Below are 27,289 nucleotides of genomic sequence, written 5' to 3'. Positions count from 1 at the left end.
CAGAAGTTAGAATGATACTCAGGACAGTATGACAGTCTGTGACAAAAGTCATGTGACAAAAGGCTCCTAAGACATCCAGGGAGAATGAGGGTGGTGGGCCAGTAAGTGCAGGCCAGGACTACCTCCTACCAAAGGAAAACAAAAGTCAACCCAGGAGTCAGAGAAAGACTCCTATTACTAGAGATCAGGAATTCAGTGTCAAAAAAGACCATAAAAGTATTCCCCAGCACGAGTTAGGCCATTTTGTGTCACGACTACTTTTTTTTTAGCAGCATTTATATTGTTAATATTAAGTCTTATTGCATCAACTCCCATGTTTCCTTCATATCCTTCTTATGATCTTTCCTGCCTCACAGAGAAAAACAGGAAACATTTGATGTTATCAAGTAAAAGTGGTGCCAGTGAGTAAAGAAGACATTAATTTTCAAGTTAATAACTTTAATTCTCACGTTAAATACAAAGAGAAGGAAGCAAAGCTTGTTTTCAGTGCATTTTAATGTGTGAGAATGTCTTTCTATGAGGTATCGACTATCTCTGGTTTGAAACACTGACCAATGCTTGATTTAGATGAGAGAGGACTTGTAAGGAAGGGAAAAGATACCCAAACTTCTTGTGCCTTTTTTTCCACTTGCTGATCATTAAATCCACTGCTAAGTCATGTAGGGTTTCTTCAGCTTCTCCTGTCTTAGCTGACTATTGCCTTGTGGTCGGTACCATTTGAAGAATTGCAAAGAAAGGCTGAGAGGGATATGAGCTGAGGGATTCCTGATGTTATCCCTCTGTGTTCAGCAGGTCTGACTCGTCTTGGGCGGTCCGGAGCCAATGAGTCCTCTTGGGCTGTCTGGGCTGCGGAGGAGAGCACAGGCGAGCTGCGCAGGCCAGGGCTGCACTGGGGCTGACATACACCACACACTATGGCTTAAAGTCATAGGAATTTATTCTCTCACTCCCGGAGGCCAGAATTCCAAACCAAAGTGTCTGCAGGGCTATATTCCTCCTGAGGGCTCTAGGGAGGAATCCTCTGTTGACTTTTCAGCTTCTGACAGTAAGTTTATGTTTCAGACCAGATTATTGTGTCAACTGAAGAAGAAAAAAAAAGCACAACCTAAAAGTTGGGAATTATGCTTTACTTACAGACTTAAGCAGGAGAGACAGCCTCTCAGATAACTCTGAATGACTGTTCTGAAGAGGTAAGGGAGGAGCCAGGATATATAGGAGTTTTTGCAAAAAACAAAATAAACAAATAAAAAAATACCCCAGGTAACTTCCCTAGAAGCTCAAACAGTAAAGCAACTGCCTGCAAGTTAGGAGACCCAGGTTCAATCCCTGGATCAGGAAGATCCCCTGGAGAAGGAAATGGCAACCCACTCCAGTATCCTTGCCTGGAAAATTCTATGGACAGAGGAGCTTAGCGGGCTATAATCCATGGGGTCGCAAAGAGTTGGATACGACTGAGTGACTAACACACAGTCAGAACATCAAAAGATAAGTGTTAATTACTTTGTGTACTTAATCGCTCAGTTGCATCTCATTCTTTGAGACCCCTTGGACTGTAGCCCACCAGGCTCCTCTGACCATGGGAATTCTCCAGGCAAGAATATTGGAGTGTGTTGCCATACCCCTCCTCCTAGGGATCTTCCCAACCTGAGGATCGAACTGAGGTCTCCTGCATTGTAGGCAGATTCTTTATCCTCTGAGCCATGAGGGAAGTCAGTTAATTACTTTAGTGCTTTTCTATGTTTGGGGAGATGCCAGAATCTATATTCCCTGCAATTAGTTCTTTGATTTGCACCTTAATTATCTAGGTCTGGTATCCTGTTTTTCTCCATCCCGAATCCCCTCAGGTTCACAGTTGGTGGCAGCTTTTAGTGGCTGAGGGGTTGATGGCTGCAATATCCTTGGCTTACTAATATGGCAACATTTGTCTAAAATAAAAATTTGTTTTCAGCTTTATTTGATTTATGTCAATTGGCTTATTTTAAAAAGCTTTTACGACAGATACTGTTTCAAACTTTTCAGAGTTTAAATAAATACAAATGTCTTTGAATGTTGCAGAAGATTCTAATATCTGTTTAATTATCTGATGTCTGAGAAGTCTTCACATTTGCATTCATATCAGCACCTAGGCATTTTCTTAGAGTCTGGGGCTGTACTTCCAAGATTACATGAAAGCAGTATGAACTAGCCTGTCATAGTGAAGCAAGGTGACAGACACTAAGGCAGTCCTTTCTAGTGGACTTTCAGAGATTGAAGGTGGCAGATAGCATTTTCCAAGGATGGCTGCAACCACATCTTCCATCCCACATGCTCTTCTACTAAGTGACCTTGCCTTGCCCCACCAGGAGGTGGACTGTCAACCCCTTCCCCTGGAACCCGAGCAACATGCTGTGAATACAGTGAAGCAGCAGAGGTTGCACTTGGAACTAAGATCAGGTCAAAAGAAGCCTCGCAGTTTCTCGTTAGGCATCCTGGCCTGTTCTCTCGGGATGTTCCTCTCCGAGCCAGCCTTCATGCCGTGGGAGTTCAGGTCACGGGGAGGTCCATGTAGGTACTCTGGTTGGCAGCCAGGGCTGAATGCCCAGACTGCAACAGCATCTAGGATAGCCACATGAGTGAGCCTGCTTGGATGTCAGCCTGTCAGAACTGCTAGCGATTCCCGAATGCACGAAAGACTTCCAATGGAAAACAGTGTAGTTAAGCTCAGTCAGGAAGTTGGAAAGATAGTTTTTTTTTTTTTTTTTCCCCAAACTGCTATGTTTCCTTATAGTTTATTTTTACAGTAATAAATAACCAGAATAGTCTTTTCACTGCAGGCCCCACTGGTTCCCCTGTGTCCTAAAAACCTAAAAATCCCCATCTCCTGCACCTTAATCTAATCACTTCCCACTTTCTCTAAATGTCATTTCTCTTTTCTAAGGGTTCTGACCTGGGAATTCTATGCTCAGACACCCACCCTTTTATCCTGTATTATTGATCGACTCAGGCATCCCTGGTGGCTCAGTGGTAAAGAATCTGCCTGCATTGCAGGAGACCCAGGTTTGATCCCTAGGTTGGGAAGATCCCCTGGAGAAGGAAATGGCAACCCACTCCAGTATTCTTGTCTGGAGAATTCCATGAACAGAAGAGCCTGGTGGGCTACAGTGCAGGGGTCGCAAAAGAGGTGGACATGACTTAGTCTCTAAACAACACAACCATAACATTGACTGGACCCTCTGGGTCCACGTTAGGTTTCTCTCCCTTCTGGTGTTTCAACCACCTCCCTCGAATAGCACCATCTCCTCCTCAGGATTGGAAATGTCTCGTCCACAGCATCACCAGGACACAGAGGATGCTACAATTCTGGTGTCTCAATCTGGCCCCAACCAGTCGAAGGGGCTCAGATTGGGAGCCTCCCAAATTTTCCTGTGGCTACAACTGGGTCGTGCTATCTCAAAACCCACAGACTTTTACTCCAAACACATCTGTCATTTTGGGTCAGGAAGTTGGAAATGTAAGCACCTGTGGCCACACTGAAGCTCCAGCATGACACACAGTCCAGTGCAGATGGACTTGACCAGAGACTGCTGGAAGTTTCGTGGGCTGAGACCCTAACTGTGCTCCACTTCACGTCCTCATAGCATTCTATTAACTGAATGCTTCCACTTGCTTTTTATTTCCCTGAGTAGGAATATGATAATTTTAAACCCAAAGACAGTAAATACTATGTGTTTCCTTAGCCTGCAGAATGTAGGGTTTTTCTTTTTAAAATCAAATTCAGGAATTAGGGACCTAGGTGTAAATTAGGCTTCAGACAATCACTTTTGATATTCACCTATTGTCCACCTCTGAGGCCACCATACTACTTTTGAAGCCCAGTCTCCAAAGTGGGTGCTTGTCCCTCATTGCTTATGGATGTGAAGACAAACATTCTTGGCAATGCTTTGGGTCTTTTGCAAAGTAGCCACGTTGTCTTCACTAGAAGTCCGGCAAGTTGCACCAGAAACAGGCCCTGGGACATTGCTTTTCACAGTTATAGCCTATAACATTGTGGGCCAAACGATCATGACCTCTAAGGCCCTTTTCTTGATTGGAAATCATATGCATGTGTGTTCACTTTTCCAAAATGTGAATTATTTCCTTATGAGAACAATTTACCGTCTTTCCTGAGGGCAGTGCCCTAGCACACCTGCGCAGCAGGCCACCCCCTGCTTCCCCCTGCCCCTCCCCCTTCCTTAACCTTCCGTCCCTTCTCCCTAGCTCCTCAATTCTTCATCCCCTTCCCGCCTGGTCTCAGAGGACCCCACTGTAGCACCACTTGTCTCGGCCCTGCCGGCAACCTCCGTGAAGCTGTCGGTACCACTCCCAGCCCACGTGGGCCCCAGTGGGCTGCCCACATCTGTCCCCCAGCTCCCTGTTCTACTGGACTTTCTAAGTCATCAGAAAGATGACTTGTCGTGGGTGGCTTTCTGAGCCGCCCCTTCCATGCCCCTCTCTGCATCTTCTTCGGCCACTTGGGACTCCGCCCCCTTGGCACCCACCCCCAACCCCGTCCCATTACCGCGTTCCCCCCGCCAGGGATCCGGCGGTCATGTGTCCCGGAATCGGCCAAGCCAGGTGAAGGGGAAGATCCTGGTGTTACTCATTCCCCTTTTCATGGGGTCCTGAGGCCCACAGTCCACCTGGAACACCTCCTGACTTCATTCTGGAGGTGGCAATAGACAAACATCCCCTTGGGATTTTGTAGTTAAGAGGCCCCATGTGGCTCCCTTCCTGGAAGAGGTGAGCCAGTGGTCCCAGCTGGTGGTGGTCACAGCAAGCGTGGAGACTCGGGGCTCTACTGTGGCTGCTGCACTGGATAATAGCAGAAGCACTCTGGAAATACTGCAGACGGCACTGCACTTGGGAATCTGGCCACTACCTCCAGGACACTCTCTGTGGTCCACAGTGACTTCTCCAGCACTGTGATCCTGCATGACTCCCCAGGGCGTACAGAAGCCAGCCAAGGTCATCCCCATCAAATCCTGGCTCAGTGACCCCAGCAATCTCACTCTTCTCGACCTGATTCTGATGCCAGATGCCCTCGGGTTCACCACTGATGTTTGTTCTGTGCTGAGCGGAAAACTTCACCAACATAGGCTCTGGTGGCAGCTGCTTCCCCTCCCCCTGAGTTGGGGTGGGGAAGGGAGGTTGAGCCCTCGGGAGGCTGTTTGTTTGATACCCTGTCCAATGGTGATGATGGCCTGCGCAGGGTCTGCCCTCCCACCCTCTCTGCCCTCAGAGCCCTGCACTCTGTATGGAGTCTGGATGGACACAAGGGCCAGATTTTGAAGCAGCCACCCTTTAACTTCATGTTTGCACTCCCTGAAAACTCCAGACTGGGACCTAACAGTCTAGGAGAGCCACAACAGTGCTCTGGCCGGTCGAGAAACACGACTGGCCAGAGTATGAGACACATTCAGTAATCTAGGAGGCTCAAAAGAGAATCCAAGCTAGCTTTGTTTTGATTTGATTTTTTAATAACTCTTGTACAAAACGACTTACCCTTGTCCTTTAGATTGTCAAATTTTGCTCTATTCAAGGGATGTCAGACACAGTCAATGGGCAGCTAACATAAGATCTGCATATTGATAACTATAAGAACCAGAAGGCCACACAGCCATTCTCCTAATAGACCACTGGCACATTCAGTTAGGGGCTTCCCTGGTGGCTCAGAGGTAAAGAACCTACCTGCAATGCAGAAGACGTGGGTTTGATCCCTGGGTTGGGAAGATCCCCTTGGAAAAGGAAATGGCAACCCACTCTGGTATTCTTGCCTGGGGAATTCCATGGACAGAGGAGCCTTGTGGACTATAGTCCATGGGGTCACAAAAGAGTCAGACGTGACTTAGCAACTAAACAACAACAAAAAATAATCAGTTGTGTCTTAAGAGCCCAATTATGTTTTTTACTCTAAAAATGTAATGTATTAAAAACAGAAAGAAGCCACCTCTATTCTGAAATAAAGTTTTATTTTAAAAGGTAAAACTGTATACATCCTTTTAAAACATAAAAGTTCAAAATTCATTAGGCAAGTTGATCATACAAACATATTTACAACAGTAGTGAAAGAAGTGGTAACATTTCACCAGTGTAAAAGGTCACAGAATTCAGATCACAACTTGGATCTTCAATGATTCAAGTCTTTCATTCCCACACAATAAAGTCTGGTCAGTTTTAAGAGAAAATCCTTCCTTTGGATATTGTTCTTAATCCAGCCTTTGAGATTTAGACAGTAGGATAACTGGCCATGGTGGCGATTCCACAGTGGTTGTTCCGGTCTTTGGCCATCTTTATGTAGCCATTCATGCCCCAGTGTTCACCCCAGCTGAAAGAAGAGAAGGTTTTCATTTTATATGAAGAATCAAACACATTTATATTTATTAATATTTAAACAGTGCACCAGAGGTCAAGACAGATTCAGAAAGAAGCAAGAAATGCAGTTGTTCTTATTCATGGTTGAGTTCTAAATGTATACATAACTTCTATCCCAAACCTTTCACAAAACTATAAAATTAGAGACATAAAAAAGAAACTCTTGGGGCCAGATGTGTTTTAGAATTTAAAAAATGTTTGGATTTAGAAATGAGATGATACCCAAACTACATCAATACCTTAGGCAACTTCAGACAGTATCTTAATGTTATAATCAAACATTAATATGCCTGTGATCATCCTAAGTGGCATAAGACTTCAGAAGTGTACTTAAGGATTTGAGGACCTGAATTCAAATGCTGATTCCAAAAAGGACTCCCCTTTTCAACCTCAAATATAAGTATTTGGGGCATTTTATACCTGTTTTTGACAAGCCAATATTTATTGTCATCTGAGTCTGCTCCTTCAAAGCCATAGCCAACTACCAGAACAGCATGATCCACGGATTCACTGCTACAATTTGGCTCATAATAAATGCCTGGGAAAATAAAATACAATGTTGGGGTGAAGACCTCCAAGTGACCTAGTCTATTAATCAGAGTAAGGAGACATCTCAAAATTAAGCTAAATGATATAAATCTAGATAAGATTTAAAAACAAGATTTTTTTTTTCATTCTAGGCTAGGGATCCAGGCCCTCATCTAACACTAGTGGATATACAAACGGCATACTCTCTTTTGTAAACAACATGTCAAGAGACATAAAAGAACACTCCTTAAAATCTTATCATTTTACTTTCAAGACATTCAGTCTAGGGAAATAGCACACAACACAAAATTACTTCAGCCAAGAAGTTCTTTCTGGTTTTAATTACAGTAGCAAAATTCTTTGGAAAATTTCAAAGGTCTAACAGTTGAAACTCTGGGTGGCTACAGTCGTAAATAGGACTTTCAAGGTGGTGCTAGTGGTAAAGAATCTGCCTGCCAATGCAGGAGACTCACGAGACGTGGGTTCGATCTCTGGTTTGGGAAGATCCCCTTGAGTAGGAAATGGCAACCCACTTCAGCATTCTTGCCTGGAAAATTCTACAGGCAGAGGAGCCTGGTGGACTACAGTCCATGGGGCTGCAAAGAGTTATGGACACAACTGAGCACACACAACTGGAAAAAAGTAAATTAAGCTATATGAATCAAATTAAGTAGCCACTCAAATATATTTATGAAGTGCTTAAAATCATGGGGACATGGTTCAAGTAATGTCAAATGGACACATCAGGTACAAATACTAACATTAACAACTATATTAAATCTATAGACCTTCAAATTTTACATTGAATTCTACATACCAAAGAGTCAGTTTTGCTGTATGTCATGGTGATTTTCCGATTTTTCTGCCTAAATTTCAAGATAGACAAATACTTACCTGACTTGTAGAACTGGAAAGATGGATTGTGTGCATCTACAGCAACAGAGATGGGACCCAAAGTTGCCACTGCCTTCATAAGAGCCTTCTCCTGCTTAGGGAGGTCCACGAAACCAGTTTCATTAGCAGCAGAATTGTTGGGATTGTAAAGGCAGGTGCCAACCTTTTAAAGGTAATGGGGAAGAGGCTTGATTAATACCATCCTCCTCCTGGGGTATATGAGTTCAAGACATTCTGCAGCTTAATGATTTCCAAGTCAAGTTTGTTACAAAGCATCCCAGGAGATGGAATGCCATTGGCTGTTTTGAAATGGAAAAAATTAGCTTGTGTCTATGCAATCAAACACTCTCAATCTACCTGCCCATAAGAAACCTTTACTCAGGAGAAATTTGTACTTATAAAGAATGATATGTATATTTCCCTGGTGCCTCAGCAGTAAATAATCCACCTTTACTCCTACAAGGTAGGAGACAGGGGTTTGATCCCTACAAGGCACGAGACATGGAGGCAGGGGTTTGATCCCTGGGTTGGGAAGATCCCCTGGAGGGGGAAATGGCAACCTACTCCAGTAATCTTGCCCAGTAAATCCCACAGACAGAGGAGCCTGGCAGGCTATAGTCTCAGTTCAGTTCAGTTCAGTCGCTCAGTCGTGTCCGACTCTTTGCAACCCCATGAATTGCAGGACACCAGGCCTCCCTGTCCATCACCATCTCACGGAGTTCACCCAAACTCATGTCCATCGAGTCGGTGACGCCATCCAGCCATCTCATCCTCTGTTGTCCCCTTCTCCTCCTGCCCGCAATCCCTCCCAGCATCAGAGTCTTTTCCAATGAGTCAACTCTTCGCACGAGGTGGCCAAAGTATTTGGCCAAAGGAGTTTCAGCTTCAGCATCAGTCCTTCCAATGAATACCCAGGACTGATCTCCTTTAGAATGGACTGGTTGGATCTCCTTGCTGCCCAAGGGACTCTCAAGAGTCTTCTCCAACACCACAGTTCAAAAGCATCAATTCTTTGGCGCTCAGCTTTCTTCACAGTCCAACTCTCACATCCATACATGACCACTGGAAACACCATAGCCTTGACTAGACGGACCTTTGTTGACAAAGTAATGTCTCTGCTTTTGAATATGCAATCTAGGTTGGTCATAACTTTTCTTCCAAGGAGTAAGTGTCTTTTAATTTCATGGTGCAATCACCATCTGCAGTGATTTTGGAGCCCAAAAAGGTTGCAAAAGAGTCAGATACGACTGAGTGACTAAACAACAACAACAAATGTATATTTCCACATTCAATAGAAATATTAACAGCTTTATGGTAACTATCTGGGCTCCCAAGTAGCACTAGTGGTAAAGAACCTGACTGCCAATACAGGTGACATGAAAGATGCAGGTTCGATCCCTGGGTCAGGAAGATCCTCTGGAGGACATGGCAACCCACTTCAGTAATCTTGCCTGGAGAATTCCATGGAGAGAGGAGCCTGGTGGGCTATAGTCCAAAAGGTCACACAGAGTTGGATATGATTGAAGCGACAGCATGAACACATGGTAAGTAGCTAAACAGAGAACTGTGCAAGGCTAACTATTTTAATGACAGTTCTGACAGTCTGCAGATAAAGATTCTACAATCTAAAATGTGGATTCTAAACACGATATCTATTTTCCCCTAAAGTGTTCAACTTTGATTACAAGGAGCTCCTCTTACCAATCCAGTGTATGGATAAGATTCCTCTGAGTCCAGGCCTCCAACATCCAAAACATACTGGAAGGCATTATCTATGAAGCCACCGTGACAACCCCGATTGCCTTCAGGCTGAGAGCAGTCCACCAGGTTCTGCTCACTCAGTGAAACAAGTTTGCCAGTTTTTTGGAACATCTGTCCTTCAAGAGCACCCGTGGCACTAAAAGCCCAACAAGAACCACATTTACCCTGAAAACAAAATTTAAAAGCATAAGTTACAAAACAAATAGCAAGACTTGGACAGTAGCCCATATATATGGAAATGCTTTTAAAACCTAGTGAATGGCATGTTGTTGCACAGTGTGTCCGGAGAAGGCAATGGCACCCCGCTCCAGTACTCTTGCCTGGAAAATCACATGGATGGAGGAGACTGGTAGGCTCCAGTCCATGGGGTCGCTAAGAGTTGGACACGACTGAGCAACTTCACTTTCACTTTTCACTTTCATGCATTGGAGAAGGAAATGGCAACCCACTCCAGTGTTCTTGCCTAGAGAATCCCAGGGACAGAGGAGCCTGGTGGGCTGCCATCTATGGGGTCGCAGAGAGTCTGACACGACTGAAGTGACAGCAGCAGCAGCAGCAGCACAGTGTATCATAGCAAGGATGGCAACTCCTATTTGGCTTTACTCTTGGAGAGAGATTTGCTGAGTACCATCATACCTGATTCTTCACAGGAGTTACATAGCCTTTCTCTCTCCAATCCACGGATGGAGGAATCGAAGCAAAGATAGTTTCATGGAACTCTTTCCCCTTCTTGTTCTTCTGCCTTTGAAAGCCATTCATCGTGTGCCTGAATTCTTCATTGGTCTTCAAGGAAAAGGAAATAGAATGTTGAAAAGCAAGAGGTTATTTTGCTAAAGTGTTAAGCAGAGAAGGCACAAAAAATTCATGCCACACTCACCATGTCACCAAAGCCATTCATTGCCATGCTGAAGCTATGTTTCCCTTGGCTGTATTCCTGATTATGCAGCTCAATCATTTTCATATTCTTCTTCCACACCGCTTTTCTCCATCCTTCTTCATTCTAGAAGCAAACAGGCCTATATTCTTTTATTCTATTTAAAACCAACTCACCAAGGGCTTCACCAGGTGGTGCTAAGTGGTAAAGAACTCCCGTGCCAAGGCAGGAGATGCAAGAAACACAGATTCAATCCCTGCGTTGGGATGATCCCCTGAAGGAGGGTATGGCAACCCACTCTAATATTCTTGCCTGGAAAATCCCATGGACAGAGGAGCCTGGTCACAGAGTTGGACACGACTGAAGCGACAGCACATACCGTCACCAAGTGGATTTGTATATAAAGAGGAAGAGAGACCATGGCCAGAGATGGCTCTATACTCTTGGGAGCTGTTCTCCAGCGCCCACATGACAGGACAAATGCCCACAGTGTACTCAGTGACAGGTGCCATGAAGTTACTGCCCTGACAAGAGCCAGCCTCAAGAGACTACTATCTGCCATAAACTCCCAACAGCATGGACCATTCTCTGCAGGGTTTCAGATGGACAGTTTCAGATGTTACCAACCAAGTCGTATGGTTTCCTGTGTGCTGCCTTCCACAATTTCCATTGTGTATCTAAACTGTGGTCAAATTTTGGAGCAGCTGAGGCTATTCCCAAGCAAAGGGCTGTCAGGAGGAGTGAAGGATTCATGTTCAAAAACCTAGGAAGGGAGAAGAAATGAGTATCTGATTAAACCAATCTTTCTAAAAGGCCATCTTTTTTTTTTGAGCCACTATGGTGGAGTAAAAACATTTATATTCCCAAGTATTTATAAAAGGACAGTAGGGGAAGTCTATGGATGTGGGTGGAGAAAAAGAGCTCTGAGACCCCAGTTTCCGCGCGGGACAGGGTGAGGCTCTTCTGGGACTCAAACAGCGGCCCGGACGAGCCACCCTCCCGCGCTGCAGGCGGGCCCAGCCCAGGGGCGGGCCCAGCGAACTCCCTCCGCTGACAGAGTATGTAGACGCGGTGCCGACAAACGCTCTGCAGTCCAGCTAGCGGGGGTCATACTGCCTTGTCACACCGGTGCCTCCTGGAACCCCTCCCCAAGCCCTCAACCCCCAAGGCTGCAGTCGCGCTGCTAGCCGGAGTGACCCCGCCGCACCATGTCTCATCCCGTGGCGCTCACCTGTGGCGAGGGCTGCCTGCCGCACAGGCACAACCGGCGGCTCCGGATCCTGCGGCGTCTAAAGTTGGGTCGTGGGCACCAAGACCTCCCATTTAAGGCTCCGGGACTGCGCTCGGCAAGCCCCGCCCCCCGTTAGCACGCCCCGCGATTGGCTGAGCCTCATATAGGCGGGGCCCGTGTGCCGGGACTCCCGGCGCGTGACAGGGCTGGTCCCAAATTGTCCAGGTGCCAGCCTCAGTGGACCCCACGGCAGCGAGCTGGGGGGCCATTGGGCAGAACTAAGGAGGGCGGCCGGCGCCTCCCTGGGGACCCAGATCAACTAATTACATCGAATTCGTGCTCTTGGTCGGTGGTTCACTAAAAGAGGCTTGCAGGGGGTCCCAAGTGGATTTTTAGCGTAACCCTGTGCCGCCTTCCTTAGGGTTTTGTTTTGTTTTGTTTAAATTTTAAGTCCTAATCCTAGAGTTCTTGGTGAAAGTCTTCGGGAGGACTGAGAAATGTCTCGTACAGGGGCTCCCGCTTATTCCGCAGCGAAGGCGGGGCAGGCTGGAGGAATGCAAAGCTCGCAAGCCGACCTCCAGGGTTAAGGGTGGTACAAGCTGGGTTTGAGGAGCAGAAGTTCCTCAGAGAATGTGGCGCCCTGGTCACTGCCCAAATCCCAGGAAGGCAAAGGGCTGGGAGGGTCTCCAGAGAAGAGGTGGTATTTTGTAATACCCTTCTCCTGTCTTCCCCAGTTAGGGGTTCTTCTTGTCTCTCAAGTTTTCCTCAAAACCAACAGAAACGAGTTGTTTACAGAAAATTTTAGTTTAATTAAGAAAAAAGGAAAAATGGAGGGTAGGCAATGGCACCCCACTTCAGTACTCTTGCCTGGAAAATCCCATGGACGGAGAAGCCTGGTAGGCTGCAGTCCATGGGGTTGCTAAGAGTCGGACACAACTGAGCGACTTCACTTTCACTTTTCACTTTCCTGCATTGGAGAAGGAAATGGCAACCCACTCCAGTGTTCTTGCCTGGAGAATCCCAGGGACGGTGGAGCCTGATGGGCGCCGTCTATGGGGTCTCACGGAGTCGGACACGACTGAAGTGACTTAGCAGCAGCAGCAGTAACTGCTTTTACTTTCCCGTTCTCCTTCCTTAGTATCTAGGTCCTTTTCTTGAGATTTAAGAAATTTAAGATTTAAGGAAAGATGAAAACCTGGAAATAGAACTGCCATATGACCCAGCAATCCCACTGCTAGGCATACACACCGAGGAAACCAGAATTGAAAGAGACACGTGTACCCCAATGTTCATCGCAGCACTGTTTATAATAGCCAGGACATGGAAGCAACCTAGATGTCCATCAGCAGATGAATGGCTAAGAAAGCTGTGGTACATATACACAATGGAGTATTACTCAGCCATTTAAAAAGATACATTTGAATCAGTTCTAATGAGGTGGATGAAACTGGAGCCTATTATACAGAGTGAAGTAAGAAAGAAAAACACCAATACAGTATACTAACGCATATATATGAAATTTAGAAAGATGATAAAGATAACCCTGTATGTGATACAGCAAAAGAGACACAGATGTATAGAACAGCCTTTTGGACTCTGTGGGAGAGGGCGAGGGCGGGATGATATGGGAGAATGGCATTTAAACATATATAATACCATATGTGAAACGAATCACCAGTCCAGGTTCCATGCATGATACAGGGTGCTTGGGGCTGGTGCACTGGGATGACCCAGAGGGATGGTATGGGGAGGGAGGTGTCAGGGGGTTCAGGATGGGGAATAGGTTTACACCCGTGGCAGATTCATGTTGATATATGGCAAAACCAATATAATATTGTAAAGTAATTAGCCTCCAATTAAAATAAATAAATTTATTTTAAAAAATAAATAAACAGGTCTTAAGAACAACAACAACAAAAAAAGATTTAAGGAAAGAAATTTAAGATTTAAGAAAAGGTCCTTTTCTGGAGATTAAGAATTGTGACTTTTACTTCAGTGATTTCTACTTTAATTTATATTGAATGTCAGGATTTAAAGGACAGCAAAACGTTTTAAATGGAGAAAAATAGGTTTATAGGTTAAATACTAATTTACATAACTAAGAACTTAGGGAACACAAGTCAAATTTTGTACATGTTTGTCCTTTACTACATAAAAACATATTCATTATAGAAAATCCCTTTTAGAAAAAAATGATCATTACCTCATGTCTGGTCCCACATTACTTTTTCTCTGCGCGTATTTTGAATCATTTAAATTAAAATGTAGTCATGATTCACTGGACTTCTGAACTAATTTGTACTTAAGGCTAAGTTTATAAGCATTTTAGAAGCACAATCAGACATGTAATTTTACCATGTTAATATCTACATAACATAAAAATGTTTATTTAAGTGTACAGTTCTGTGGCATTAAGTACATTCACACTGTTGTGCAACCATAACCATCACCCATCTTTGGAATATTTTCATGTTCCGAAACAGAAACTCTGTACCACGAAACAATAACACTGCGTTTCTCCCTGCCCGCTGCCCGCCCCCAACCCCAGAAGCCTTTGGCAACCACTATGGAATCATGTAATATTTGTCATCTTAGGCTTATTTCACTTAACATAATGTCTTAAAGGTTTATTCATGTTGTTCAGTTCAGTTCAGTTGCTGAGTCGTGTCCGACTCTTTGCAACCCCATGAATTGCAGCATGCCAGGCCTCCCTGACCATCACCAACTCCCGGAACCTACCCAAACTCATGGCCATTGAGTCGGTGATGCCGTCCAGCCATCTCATCCTCCATCATCCCCTTCTCCTCCTGCCCCCAATCCCTCCCAGTATCAGGGTCTTTCCTAAAGAGTCAACTCTTCACATAAGGTGGCCAAAGTACTGGAGTTTCAGCTTCAGCACCAGTCCTTCCAATGAACACCCAGGACTGATCTCCTTTAGGATGGACTGGTTGGAGCTCCTTTCGGTCCAAGGGACTCTCAAGAGTCTTCTCCAATACCACAGTTCAAAAGCATCAATTCTTCGGTGCTCAGCTTTCTTCACAGTCCAACTTTCACATCCATACATGACCACTGGAAAAACCATAGCCTTGACTAGATGGACTTTTGTTGGCAAAGTAATGTCTCTGCTTTTGAATATGCTATCTAGGTTGGTCATAACTTTCCTTACAAGGAGTAAGCGCCTTTTAATTTCATGGCTGCAGTCACCATCTGCAGTGATTTTGGAGCCCAAAAAATAAAGTCTGACACTGTTTCCACTGTTTCCCCATCTATTTCCCATGAAGTGATGGGACCAGATGCCATGATCTTCCTTTTCTGAATGTTGAGCTTTAAGCCAAATTTTTCACTCTCCTCTTTCACTTTTATCAAGAGGCTTTTGAGTTCCTCTTCACTTTCTGCCATAAGGGTGGTGTCATCTGCATATCTGAGGTTCTTGATATTTTTCCCGGCAATCTTGATTCCAGCTTGTGCTTCCTCCAGCCCAGCATTTCTCATGAGGTACTAAATTCATGTTGCAAGGTGTGTCAGAGTTTGTCTTTTTTCTGAAGGTGACTAAAATACCCCTGGACAAATGTTTTGTTTCTCTAGACATCCCCAGATGACTATATGGGTTATTTCCAGATTTGACTATGTTGAATGACGCTACTGTCAATGTTGTCGTACAAATGTTCATGTTTCTGTTTTCAGTTTTTTAGGAAATCTACCCAGAAGTGGACTTGCCGGATATGGTAATTCTATGTTCAATTTTTTTCTCTGTTTTCCACTGTGTCTGCATCATTTTACTAGCATCGCACAGGTTCCAATCTGATTGTGATTTGCAAATATTTTCTTGAATTCTGTGAGTCGCCTTTTCATAAAATCAGTACTGTCCTTTGGTGCACCGGTTTTAAATTTTGATGAAATCCAGTTTACCTATTTTTTCTTTGGTTGCCTATTCTTTTGGTATCATATCAAAAAAATTATTACTAAGCCCAGTATCATGAGGCTCTTTGCTTGTGTTTTCATCTAAAGTTTTGTAGTTTTAGTTCTTATGTTTGGGTCTTTAACCATTTGTGTTAACTTTTGCATATGGTATAGTTAAGTGTCCAATATCATTCTTTTGCATGTGGATATCTGACTTTCTTAGCATTATTTGTTGAAGACCTTTCCCTATTGAATGGTCCTGGCTACCCCATACAATTTAGAAAAATCAATTCTTTTAAAGTTTTAAGATCTTTGAGGAAATAGAAGCTTTCTTCTCTCAGACACAGCTAGAAGCCAAAGGTCTTAGGTGGTTATCAAGTATTGGAAATGACTGGAGGTTAAATTTTTTTAAAAATATACCATGGAGTTCAACAGTCATTCATTTAAGAAATCTAAATACATCGTCTAATATATGGGTTTTACATTTGCCCTTGGGGCACAGAGTGGAAAAACCCTACCACTGCATAACCATCTATACCTGGGGCTGCCTTCCACAGAGCGGCCGTTCCTTTGTTTCTTGGAATGTGATATAAATGCCCTGGAGAAAGCTGGACTTTTTAAAATTCCAAATGTGCCCCAGATCTAAAATTAGGCTAAGAAATATCCAAATGCCAGAGAAATATGGGAGAAGGCCATTTAAGCAAGAAACTGTAACATCTATTTATACAAAATCTGTTAAGTAATGTATTACACAAAGGCACTAACCATTTTGTTCTTATTCCTACTCTTCTATGCCATTTCTTTGCCAAATAACTTCAGTTCAGTTCAGTCATTCAGTCGTGTCCAATTCTTTGTGACTCCACGAGCTGCAGCACGCCAGGCCTCCCTGTCCATCACCAACTCCCGGAGCCTACCCAAACTCATGTCCATCGAGTCGGTGATGCCATCCAACCATCTCATCCTCTGTCTCCCCTTCTCCCACCTTCAATCTTTCCCAGCATCAGGGTCTTTTCAAATGAGTCAGCTCTTCGCATCAGGTGGCCAAAGTATTGGAGTTTCAGCTTCAGCATCATTCCTTCCAATGAACACTCAGGGCTGATCTCCTTTAGGATGGACTGGTTGGATCTCCTTGCAGTCCAAGGGACTCTCAAGAATCTTCTCCAACACCACAGTTCAAAAGCACCAACTCTTCTGCACTCAGCCCTCTTTATAGTCCAACTCTCACATCCATACATGACTACATGACGCTTTGACTAGATGGACTTAGATAAGTGCTAATTATTAAAATTGGAGGAGGAACTGGCAGTCCACTCCAGTATTCTTGCCTGGAGAATCCCAAGGACAGAGAAGCCTGGTGGGCCGCCGTCTATGGGGTAGCACAGAGTCGGACACGACTGAAGTGACTTAGCAGCAATTATTAAAATAGTCATATTTTAGCTAAGTGATCAATCCTTTGCTTTGCCTTTGATAAAATGCAATTGGTAGATTCTTACTTAAAATGCAGTATCTCTGAGAACATATTTTTGAGTGCATCTGTCTAGATTTCTTTTGCTTACTGGGGAAACAGGATATGATTCTTTACCCTATCTCTGAAAGTTTTAAATCCTAGGGGGATGAACAAATCTTGTATGGTAGTATTCAAAACCCTGAGGCCCCTTCACAGCTATCCCCAATATAACAACCAACTCCAAGTTGATTAAATTTAATGAGCTGAGAATTACTCTTAAGAAACATTATCTAGGCAACTGTCCATTTGTAAAGTGGTTTATTATCACTTGGGCTTCCCTGGTGGCTCAGTGGTAAAGAATTCACCTGCTGATACAGGAGATGCAGGTTCAGTGCCTGAGCTGGAAAGATCCCCTGGAGAAGGAAATGGCAACCCACTCCAGTATTGTTGCCTGGGAAATCCCATGGACAGAAGAGCCTGGCGAGCTACAGTCCACGGGGTTGCAAAAGAGTCGGATGTGACTTAGCGACTAAACAACAATTATTATCACTTATAATTTTATGGATGAGAACCTGTTTATAATCACAGACTGTTGATATTCATATGAAGCCATTTATGAAACAAGTTACTTTTCTGAGCTACTCTAACATTGCTTTTCCTGTAGGATTAAACAGTGAGCCAATTCATTAAATCAATCAACAAGAATTAGTTAAGCTCTGACCTTGTGCTCACTGTCCTTTGCTTGCTGTAGCTTGAGCATAAAATGATAACAGTTTTCTCAGGTTTAGCCTGTTCAAGGCAAAACACCCTCCTGGAAGCTGATGGGGGTGGGAAGAGATCCAACCCATTTCAGGCAGCATGCCTTCTGTGTGGCTCACCTGTCTTTTCCTCCTTTCACATGACACCAGGTAAATTCCAGAGCCTGGCCCTGGGGAGCTGTGGTTCCTTATCTCACGTTTCCTCAGTGCTCATGCTTCATTTTCCTCATGCCCTCTGGCAACCAGAGTCCAGTTTGCTGAGTGACTGATGGGGGCAAAGTCTCCAAAGCTTAGCTTCCTTTTCTAAGCTCTGCCGGCATGAAGCACATTTATTTCTTCACTTTAGAGAGGAATCTGGTACCACCCTTGATTTTGTATACCAACTGCGAACTTCCTGATGTTCAAGCTGGTTTTAGAAAAGGCAGAGGAACCAGAGATCAAATTGTCAACATCCACTGGATCATCAAAAAAGCAAGAGAGTTCCAGAAAAGCATCTATTTCTGCTTTATTGATTATGCCAAAGCCTTTGACTGTGTGGATCACAATAAACTGTGGAAAATTCTGAAAGAGATGGGAATACCAGACCACCTGACCTGCCTCTTGAGAAACCTGTATGCAGGTCAGGAAGAAACTGTTAGAACTGGACATGGAACAACAGACTGGTTCCAAATAGGAAAAGGATTACGTCAAGGCTGTACATTGTCACCCTGCTTGTTTAACCTATATGCAGAGTACATCATGAGAAACGCTGGGCTGGGAGAAGCACAAGCTGGAATCAAGATTGCCGGCAGAAATATCAATAACCTCACCTATGCAGATGACACCACCCTTATGGCAGAAAGTGAAGAGGAACTCAAAAGCCTCTTGATGAAAGTGAAAGAGGAGAGTGAAAAGGTTGGCTTAAAGCTCAACATTCAAAAAACGAAGATCATGGCATCTGGTCCCATCACTTCATGGGAAATAGATGGGGAAACAGTGGAAACAGTGTCAGACTTTATTTTTTGGGGCTCCAAAATCACTGCAGATGGTGATTGCTGCTGCTGCTGCTGCTGTTAAGTTGTTTCAGTCTTGTCTGACTCTGTGCGACCCCAAGACGGCAGCCCACCAGGCTCCCCTGTCCCTGGGATTCTCCAGGCAAGAATACTGGAGTGGGTTGCCATGCCCTCCTCCAGGGGATCTTCCCAACCCAGGGCTTGAACCTGTGTCTCTTACATCTAACCTGCATTGGCAGGTGGGTTCTTTATCACCAGCACCACCTGGGAAGTGCAGAACATTCATAGTTCTCCATAAAGAAGCCATGTACTTGTTAGTCTCAGTTCAAGTATGGCATGCCTTGGCTTCCTTGTCCATCACCAACTTCTGAAGCTTGCTCAAACTCATGTCCATCTAGTTGGTGATACCAGCCAACCATCTCATCCTCTTTCATCCCCTTCTCCTCCTGTGTTCAATCTTTCCCACCATCAGGGTCTTTTCCAATGAGTCAGTTCTTCACATCAGGTGGCCAAAGTATTGGAGCTTCAGCTTCAGCATCAGTCCTTCTCAGTTAGTTCCAATTCCCTCCAACCCCAGTTCCCATCATCTGCACATGGACTCTATGGATTTGTCTGTTCCAGACACGTCACAGAAATGGAATCATGAAATATGCGACCTTTTGTACCTGGCTTCTTTCATTTAGCATAAGATCTTCAAGGTTTTTTGCATAGTATAGCACATACCAGTATTTCACTCCTCTTTGTGTCTGAGTAATAGTTCAATGTATGAACATACCATATTTTAAAAATTTATTCATCAATTGATGGCATTTGTGTTTTTTCCACTTTTTTAGCTATTATGAGTAACACCACTAAAAACATTTGTGTACAAGTTTTTGCATGAAGATGTATTTCTATTTCTCTTGGGTGTATACATAGGAATTGGTATGTATTACTTTCTGAGGAAATTCCGGACTATTTTTCACAGTGTCTACATCATCTTATTTTCACACCTGCATCATATGAAGGTTCTGATTTCTCCACATTCTAAGACATCTCATTTGTCCATTTTGAGATGATATCCAGGCTGGTAGGTAGACATGCTAGCTTGTGGTTTGATTTGCATTTCCCTAATGAATGATGGTGTTGAATATCTTTTCATGCACTTGTTAGCTGTGTTTATATATTTTTTTTGAGAAAGGTCTATTCAAATCATTTGCCCATTTTCAATTGGATTATTTATCCTTTTATTATTGAGTTGTAAGAGTTCTTTATATACTTTGGATATTATACATTTATGAGCTATGTGATTTGCAAATATTTTTCCCATTCTGTCATTTGGATTTTCACTCTCTTGATAGTGTCATTTTTAAAAATGGTGGTTAAAATACACATACCATAAAATTTACCACTTTAACCATTTGAAGTATATAGTTCAGTGATAATAAGTATATTCACATTTTGTATACACATGACCACCATCTATCTCTGGAATTCTTTTCCACTTATAAAATTGGATCTTTGTCCCAGTAAATAATAACTCCCCATTCCTCCCTTCCCCCAACCACCAGCAGCCATTATTGTACTTTCTGTGAAAATACTAAAAGCTACCGAATTGTCCACTTTCATATCATAAGTTTTCTGATATGTGAATTATATCTCAATTTTTAAGAAAGCGAGAGAGGAATTGATTGAAATCATTGGACATTTTATGGTGTCTCTTAATGTTGCTGTCATCTGCTGGGATTGACTTCAATTGTCTGCCCGTCTCCCAATAGGAGACGGTACCGAGGAGAGGGAAACAGTTCATGGAAAAATGGTAAAAATGAGCATGGAGGTAAGACTCATTTTAACCAAACGGCTCGTCTAGTGACTTACAAGTGTACCAGCACAGTAAAATCATCAGGCATTGGCCGTTACTGAGCACTCTGCAGATCTAGGCACTGAATCCCCCAGTCAGTGAAACTTGCTGTAAACACAATGGGGAGTTGTCACCTCGGAATGGATAGTTTGATCATTTGCCCAGTAGATGAAAAGGCCGATGATTGGGACTTGCTTGAACTATTATTTCTGTTCTATTTTTTGGTTTCCCTTTTGAATTGAAGAAGCAGTGAAAATCACTTATACTTTCTCTTCTTGTTGTTTATCATTTTGATTGAGGTGAAAGAAAGCACTGATAAATTACAGAACATCCCAAGGTTTCTGTTGAAAAACTTTTCATTTCTGCCATGTCTGCATTAAAACAGTCATGGAAAAAAGACAAACCAACAGAAAAGACAATTTTTATATTCCTTGACTTCATGGTTTTACCACCCAATTGCATTGGCTTTGAAACATAGATAATTCCTGTCTCATCTTTGGTAATCATAAACTTTGTACAAATAACTTATCCTCTTCAAGCTTTGGTTTCATCCACTCTAAGATGTGGACAATACTAATGACCTCATAAGACTGTATAAAAAATTAAATGAGATAACATGAATACTGATACAAGCAACCACATTAAAAATTTCTCTCTCTAAAATGGACATATCCTTGGATGACTTCATTCCAAAGGCACACTAACATTGCCGTGACCTCTGTTACTACTGAGATATGATCTGTTGATCATGTTACTGCTTTTACCATTCATCTAGAATCCTACTGTAAGGCAGTAGAGAAGGTTGGAACTTAATTCAGGGAAACAACCCTCAATATCCACAAAACCATGGGAGCTGGCATCCTTCCCATTCAGGATGATCGTCTGCCAAATTTCTTCCCTTTTTTCACATTATTGTCCTAGGAAGGTCTCCCCTCCAGGAACTCACGTGAACCTGTGAGAGAATTTGAAATCCTCTAAGAGGGTGATAGAATTCTAAAATATGGTTCCAATTTCATTTAAGGAATTTGAGTGGTAGGCGTGAGACAAGGGATCTTGAGGCATTTTGGCCTCAGGTGCCAGGCCTGCATCCAGAGTGACATGAATGACTGTCACTGCCTTTACTGCCAGCCCTTTAGGCAGATCTGTAGGCCTGGGTGTCACAGCCATCTCTTCACTCTTTACCTCCTGGGGATACTGTATGAAGAGGTTGGGATGGAAGGGTGGAGCCTTGGGATAAGTGACTATTTACTTATAAGTAAGTGTAAGTCACCATCACCTTCTGCACAGTGACTGGATTCAGGAATTGATGCTTTGCAATTCATTCTAGTGTTTTGTTTAAAACCTCAAAGCTGCACCATCTTGCCACTACCTGTCCTCTCTGATTGGAATATTGGCCCTTAATTCCTCTGTTAACACAGAGGGACCTGCAGAAGGTAAGTCCCTTGTATGTTAAGCCCTGTGCTGAGGAATCAGTGATGAACAAACACTGATACTTGCCTGTGCTGGGCTCTTCCCCAAGCCCAGCCCCTGGCAATCACTCATCTGCTTTCTGTCACTGTAACTTTGCCTTTGTGTGCATGCTAAGTCACTTCAGTTGCGTCTGACTCTGCGATGTTATGGACTGTAGCCCACCAGGGTCCTCTGTCCTTAAGATTGCCCAGGCAAGAAGGCTGGAGTGGGTTGCCATTTCCTCCTCCAGGGGATCTTCCCGATGCAGAGCTTGAACCCATGTCTCTTATGTCTCCTGCATTGGCAGGCAGGTTCTTTACCACTAGTGCCACCTGGATGCTTTTATTAGAAGCTTATATAGGGCTTCCCTGGTGGCTCAGTGGAAAAGAATCTACTTGTCAATGCAGGAAACATGGGTTCAACCTCTGGTCTGGAATTGAGCCCCTGTGCCACAACTATTGAGCCTGTGCTCTAGAGCCGGGGAGTTGCACCTACTGAGGCCCTCATGCCCTAGAGTCCCTGCTCTGCAACAAGAGAAGCCACTGCAGTGAGAAGCCCTCAAACTGCAACTAGAAAGTAGGCCCTACTTGCCACAACTAGAGAAAAGTCCAAATAGCAGAAAAGACCCAGCACAGCCATAAATAAATAATATTGTATTTTTAAAAAGTGCACATAAATGGACTCATACAGTATGCTTTCTCTTGTGTCTCTCTTCTTTCACGTAGCACTATGTTTTTGAGATTCATATCTTTGATTATTAGTGCATTTTATTATCATTTCATACTGCTAAGTCGCGTCAGTCGTGTCCGACTCTGTGTCATCCCATAGATGGCAGCCTACCAGGCTCCTCCGTCCCTGGGATTCTCCAGGCAAGAGCACTGGAGTGGGGTGCCATTGCCTTCTCCTCATTTCATACTGGTTCTTTGTATTTGTTCTAAAGTAGACTGTTGACGTAGTTTTCCCGTTTTCTATTGTGTTATTGCTCCTTACATTGTAAATTTATTAAAGCACATTTTTTAAAAGTCAGTGAATAACATGGAAGTTGATTTTATTTTTCTAAAGCTTCCTGAGTGCCTTTTTCCACCCAAGGCCTCGTTGGAGCAGCGATAGCCATAGATGTCACCTTCATTCTCTCTTCTGCCACCTCTGGAGGTGCTTTTTCCCTTCCACTCCCCAGCTTACTGCAGAGGAGCACATGCTGGCCTGCTGCTCACACTGCCCGGTTGGGGCTGAGGGGCCCTGGAAGGGGACAGAAGAGGACAGAGCCCCTGCTTCCACCCCTGCTCCTTGGCGCCCATCTAGGGTGATGTCCCTGCTGCACACTTCTGTCTCCAGACCCAGCTCACTGTTCATGAACCTGTGCACCTGGTCCTGGGACCAGAGATGCTGCTTGGCCAAAGCCTGGATTTGCTCTGACCTGCAGCAAGCCTCCTTTTCGTCCTGTGTGATGGGATGAACCAAGGGGTGGAGGAGGGACTGTCTGCTTCCTCATGTTCTGCCTTGTTTCTCTCCGGAAAGACTCAGAAAACCTCCACAGGGACGGGTAGTCTCTGCAGCGGCCACTTCCAAATCCTTAGCAAAAAGGGAAATCTGGGCAGGTATATGGGACTGGGGAACAAAGGATGGTGAGAAACCTCCTGGGACAGATAGGGTCCCATCAGCCCCCTACAGCCAAGGCCGCCTGGGTGCCACCCCCATGCCTCCTTTCTCTCAGGCTGCACTGTTGTGTCATGATGCTGGAAGAGCCCGCCATCTCTTGGGCCCTGCAGGCCTGGATCTCCTGTGCTGGGACAGGTGTGTGCCTGGCTTCCCGAGAAAGCTTACTGTCCACAGAGGTGAGAGTCTATTGGGTGCCATCAGCAGGGTCCCACCTCTGGTGCACCCCGAGTTAGTGGGCTATCCTGTACCAGCCTCAGTGCCTAACCACCAAGCACTTGGCACTTGCGAGAAAATACATCTTGTTTTCCAATCAGCCCACCAGGCACACATTAAGGGCACACACGCTGCTTATAAACTGGGGTTACCCTGTTTAAAATTCAAAGAAAGCTTAGGAGTGCTTTGAGTCAGGTACAGGTGGATTTTGCTCAGTTTTCCTTTTTATTCTGTCTCTGCCTAGTTCAAGATGGCATTGAAGAGGACACATGGCAGCATGGAGTAATTCAAAATGAGAATGGTGATGATGGTGAAAATATAATCTTGGTTCAATGCACACGTGAAAGATCTTTTATTAAAAACTATTAACTGGAAAATATGTGCATAACTGTCCTCCTATGATGATTTTTGTTCCAGAATTTCTTTATGTTACTCTCTGAAATTCCCAGCTCTTAACCAACTGAATCTTCCCTTGTATCTTCAAATTCCCCATCTTTAGATTTGAAGGGCCTTGTAAAAGGTTTATGGAGATTTCTTTTTTTTTTTTTTTTTTAATTTTTCTTTTGGTTTTGGCTGTGAAGCTTGTGGGATCTTAGTTCTCTGACCTGGAGTCCTAACCAATGGACCACCAGGGAATTCCTAGGATTCTGAAGATTTTGACTCAGTAGTCAACAAAGGCTCTCCCAAACATTTTGTCTGACTCTGCAGGCCACAAAGAGACTGGAAGCCCTTCTCAGCATCTTTCTGTGGTAAGACCATCTGCTCCATCCTCTGCTGCAATACAAATGACCACCATGAAGCTCAATGGTTAGCTTCAATAAGTTTATCTTACCGTGTAGGCTTGGACTTCCAGGTACGTTTGTGCTGTATTTCATATTCAAGTGCACAGTTCCAACAGTTTATAAGTTGTACTCTTTGTCTACCTTGTATTCTGTCAAGCACCAGGTACAGAGCCATCTCTGTGTGGGTGCTCTGCAAACATTAATTAGTGATGGTCAGGATAATGATATTGACCAATGAGTCCATGAAATTGATGAATCATCTTGTGGAAGAAGCCAGGTACAGCAATTAGGTAACATTGCTTCACCCAACAAGTGATGTTTCATACCTCAGAGCAACGCAGAGCATTTTGCTGTCAGTGCCTGCTCACTATTTCCAGTCAAAGCCAAAAGGGCTTCTTTGTAGAGTAAAACTTTTCAAACACATTGACTCTGAAGGGAGACTCCTAATATAAGAGATATAGCTGTTTCCTTTGGTTCAGGCTACTATCAAAACCTGGCTCCCTCATGAGTTGACAATTGAATAAACAAAAACATGAAGCAAGAAGTTTGATTCAACTAATAAAAACAAATAAACTAATTCATGTGAGTATTAACACTTCAGTGGTATTGTTCCTAATCCCCTGTCGAAAGATCTGGACCTTTTAAAACAAATTGGCTGTAGTACAGACCAATATACAGAAAGGTTTTTAATTTATCTATATGAGATTGCTGATGTTTGATGATTTTTGACCTTCAAAATAGCAATTTCAAATGGTTCAACTTAATAAAAGATTTAAGAAGTCTTGATTTAAAACTCTAAGACTTTTAAAATGTTTTTTCATTCTATTTGACGTCCCTCTTTCCCCCTTTTCTCTAGCTAATACATTTGTATTTATTTTTTCATACCCAGTTGATATGTTACCACTCTTAAAGGGCAGTTTATCTTTTTTCTTTCCTATAGGTCATAATACAAGCTTCCACTACAAGCACTTATTACACATATTATTGATATTTTCTTTGTGTCTATTACTTAATTATGTTATGAAGTTATAAAGTGAATGGATTAATTTTTGTAACTGTATGAATAATCTAATATAGGTAAAAACAATTTGCAAAATAATATTCAAATTATATTTTTAAAAAGTGAACTCTTTTACTTAGAATGTATCTATATAAACATCAGTCCAGTTCAGTTGCTCAGTTGTGTTGACTCTTTACGACTCCATGGACTGTAGCACACCAGGCTTCTCTGTCCATCACCAACTCCCGAAGCTTGCTCAAAATGTCCATTGAGTCGGTGATGCCATCCAACCATCTCATCCTCTGTCTTCCCCTTCTCCTCCTGCCTTCAATCTTCCCAGCATCAGCGTCTTTTCCAATGAGTCAGTTCTTTGTTTCACGTGGCCAAAGAACTGAAGCTCCAGCTTCAGCATCAGTTCTTCCAATGAATATTCAGGACTGATTTCCTTTAGGATTGACTGGTTTGATCTCCTTGCTGTCCAAGGGACACTCAAGAGTCTTCTGCAGCACCACAGTTCAAAAGCATCAATTCTCTGGCACTAAGCCTTCTTTATGGTTGAACTCTCACATTAGTACACGACTACTGGAAAAACCATAGCTTTGACTATACGACTTTTATTGGCAAACTGTCGTCTCTGCTTTTTAATATGCTGTCTAGGTTTGTCATGGCTTTTCTTCCAGGGAGCAAGTGTCTTTTAATTCCATAGCTGCACTCGCCATCTGCAGCAATTTTGGAACCCAAGAAAATAAGATCTGTCACTGTTTCCATTTTCTCCCATCTATTTGCCATGAAATGATGGGACCAATTGCCGTGATCTTAGTTTTTTGAATGCTGAATTTTACCTTAGCTTTTTCACTCCCCTCTTTTACCATCATCAAAAGGCTGTTTAGTTCCTCTTCACTTTCTGCCATTAGAGTGTTATCCTCTGTGTATCTGAGGTTGTTTATATTTCTCCCAGCAATTTTGATTCTGGCTTGTGATTCATCCATGAGTGTAATTGTTTGGTAGTTTGAACATTGTTTCACATTGCTCTTCTTTGGGATTGGAATGAAAACTGACATTTTCCAGTCTTGAGACCAGGCTGAATTTTCCAAATTTGCTGACATATTGACTGAAGCACTTTGACAGCATCATCTTTTAGGATTTTAAATAGCTAAGCTGGAAATCCATCACCTCCACTAGCTTTGTTTATAGTAATGCTTCCTAAGGCCCACTTGACTTCACACTCCAGGATGTCTGGCTCTAGGTGAGTGACCACAGCCTCTTCGTTCTTTCTGGAGCTAATTCTCTGCTCTTTCTCAGTAGCATATTAGACACCTTCCAACCTGAGGGGCTCATTCTCCAGTGCCTTATCTTTTTGCCTTTCCATACTGTTCATGGGGTTCTCAAGGCAAGAATACTGGTGAAAGTGAAAGTCGCTCAGTTGTGTCTGACTCTTTGTGACCCCATGGACCATACAGTCCTTGGAATTTTCCAGGCCAGAATACTGGAGTGGGTAGCCGTTCCCTTCTCCAGGGGATCTTCCCAACCTAGGGATCAAATCCAGGTGTCCTGCATTGCAGGCAGTCTTC

The 27,289-nt window shown here is 43.5% G+C and overlaps 1 protein-coding gene and 1 pseudogene across 1 annotated transcript; one reads left to right on the top strand and one right to left on the bottom strand.

The window, feature by feature from the left end:
• Window positions 1–4,461: 4,461 nt before the first annotated feature.
• LOC786322 (CTD nuclear envelope phosphatase 1-like) lies at window positions 4,462–5,307 on the top strand (annotated as a pseudogene).
• Window positions 5,308–5,970: 663 nt separating this feature from the next.
• CTSL (cathepsin L) lies at window positions 5,971–11,744 on the bottom strand. Its single transcript, NM_001083686.2, is given in 8 exon segments — window positions 5,971–6,343; window positions 6,811–6,928; window positions 7,813–7,975; window positions 9,514–9,738; window positions 10,210–10,356; window positions 10,451–10,573; window positions 11,075–11,210; window positions 11,679–11,744. Coding segments are annotated over 7 exon segments (1,002 nt in total). The 5' UTR covers window positions 11,201–11,210; window positions 11,679–11,744; the 3' UTR covers window positions 5,971–6,243.
• Window positions 11,745–27,289: the final 15,545 nt, after the last annotated feature.

The sequence above is a fragment of the Bos taurus genome, chromosome 8 (assembly GCF_002263795.3).
Source record: "Bos taurus isolate L1 Dominette 01449 registration number 42190680 breed Hereford chromosome 8, ARS-UCD2.0, whole genome shotgun sequence".
Lineage (NCBI taxonomy): Eukaryota > Metazoa > Chordata > Mammalia > Artiodactyla > Bovidae > Bos > Bos taurus.
The sequence above is the reverse complement of the archived record's forward strand: the minus strand, read 5'-3'. Positions and strand labels throughout refer to the sequence as shown.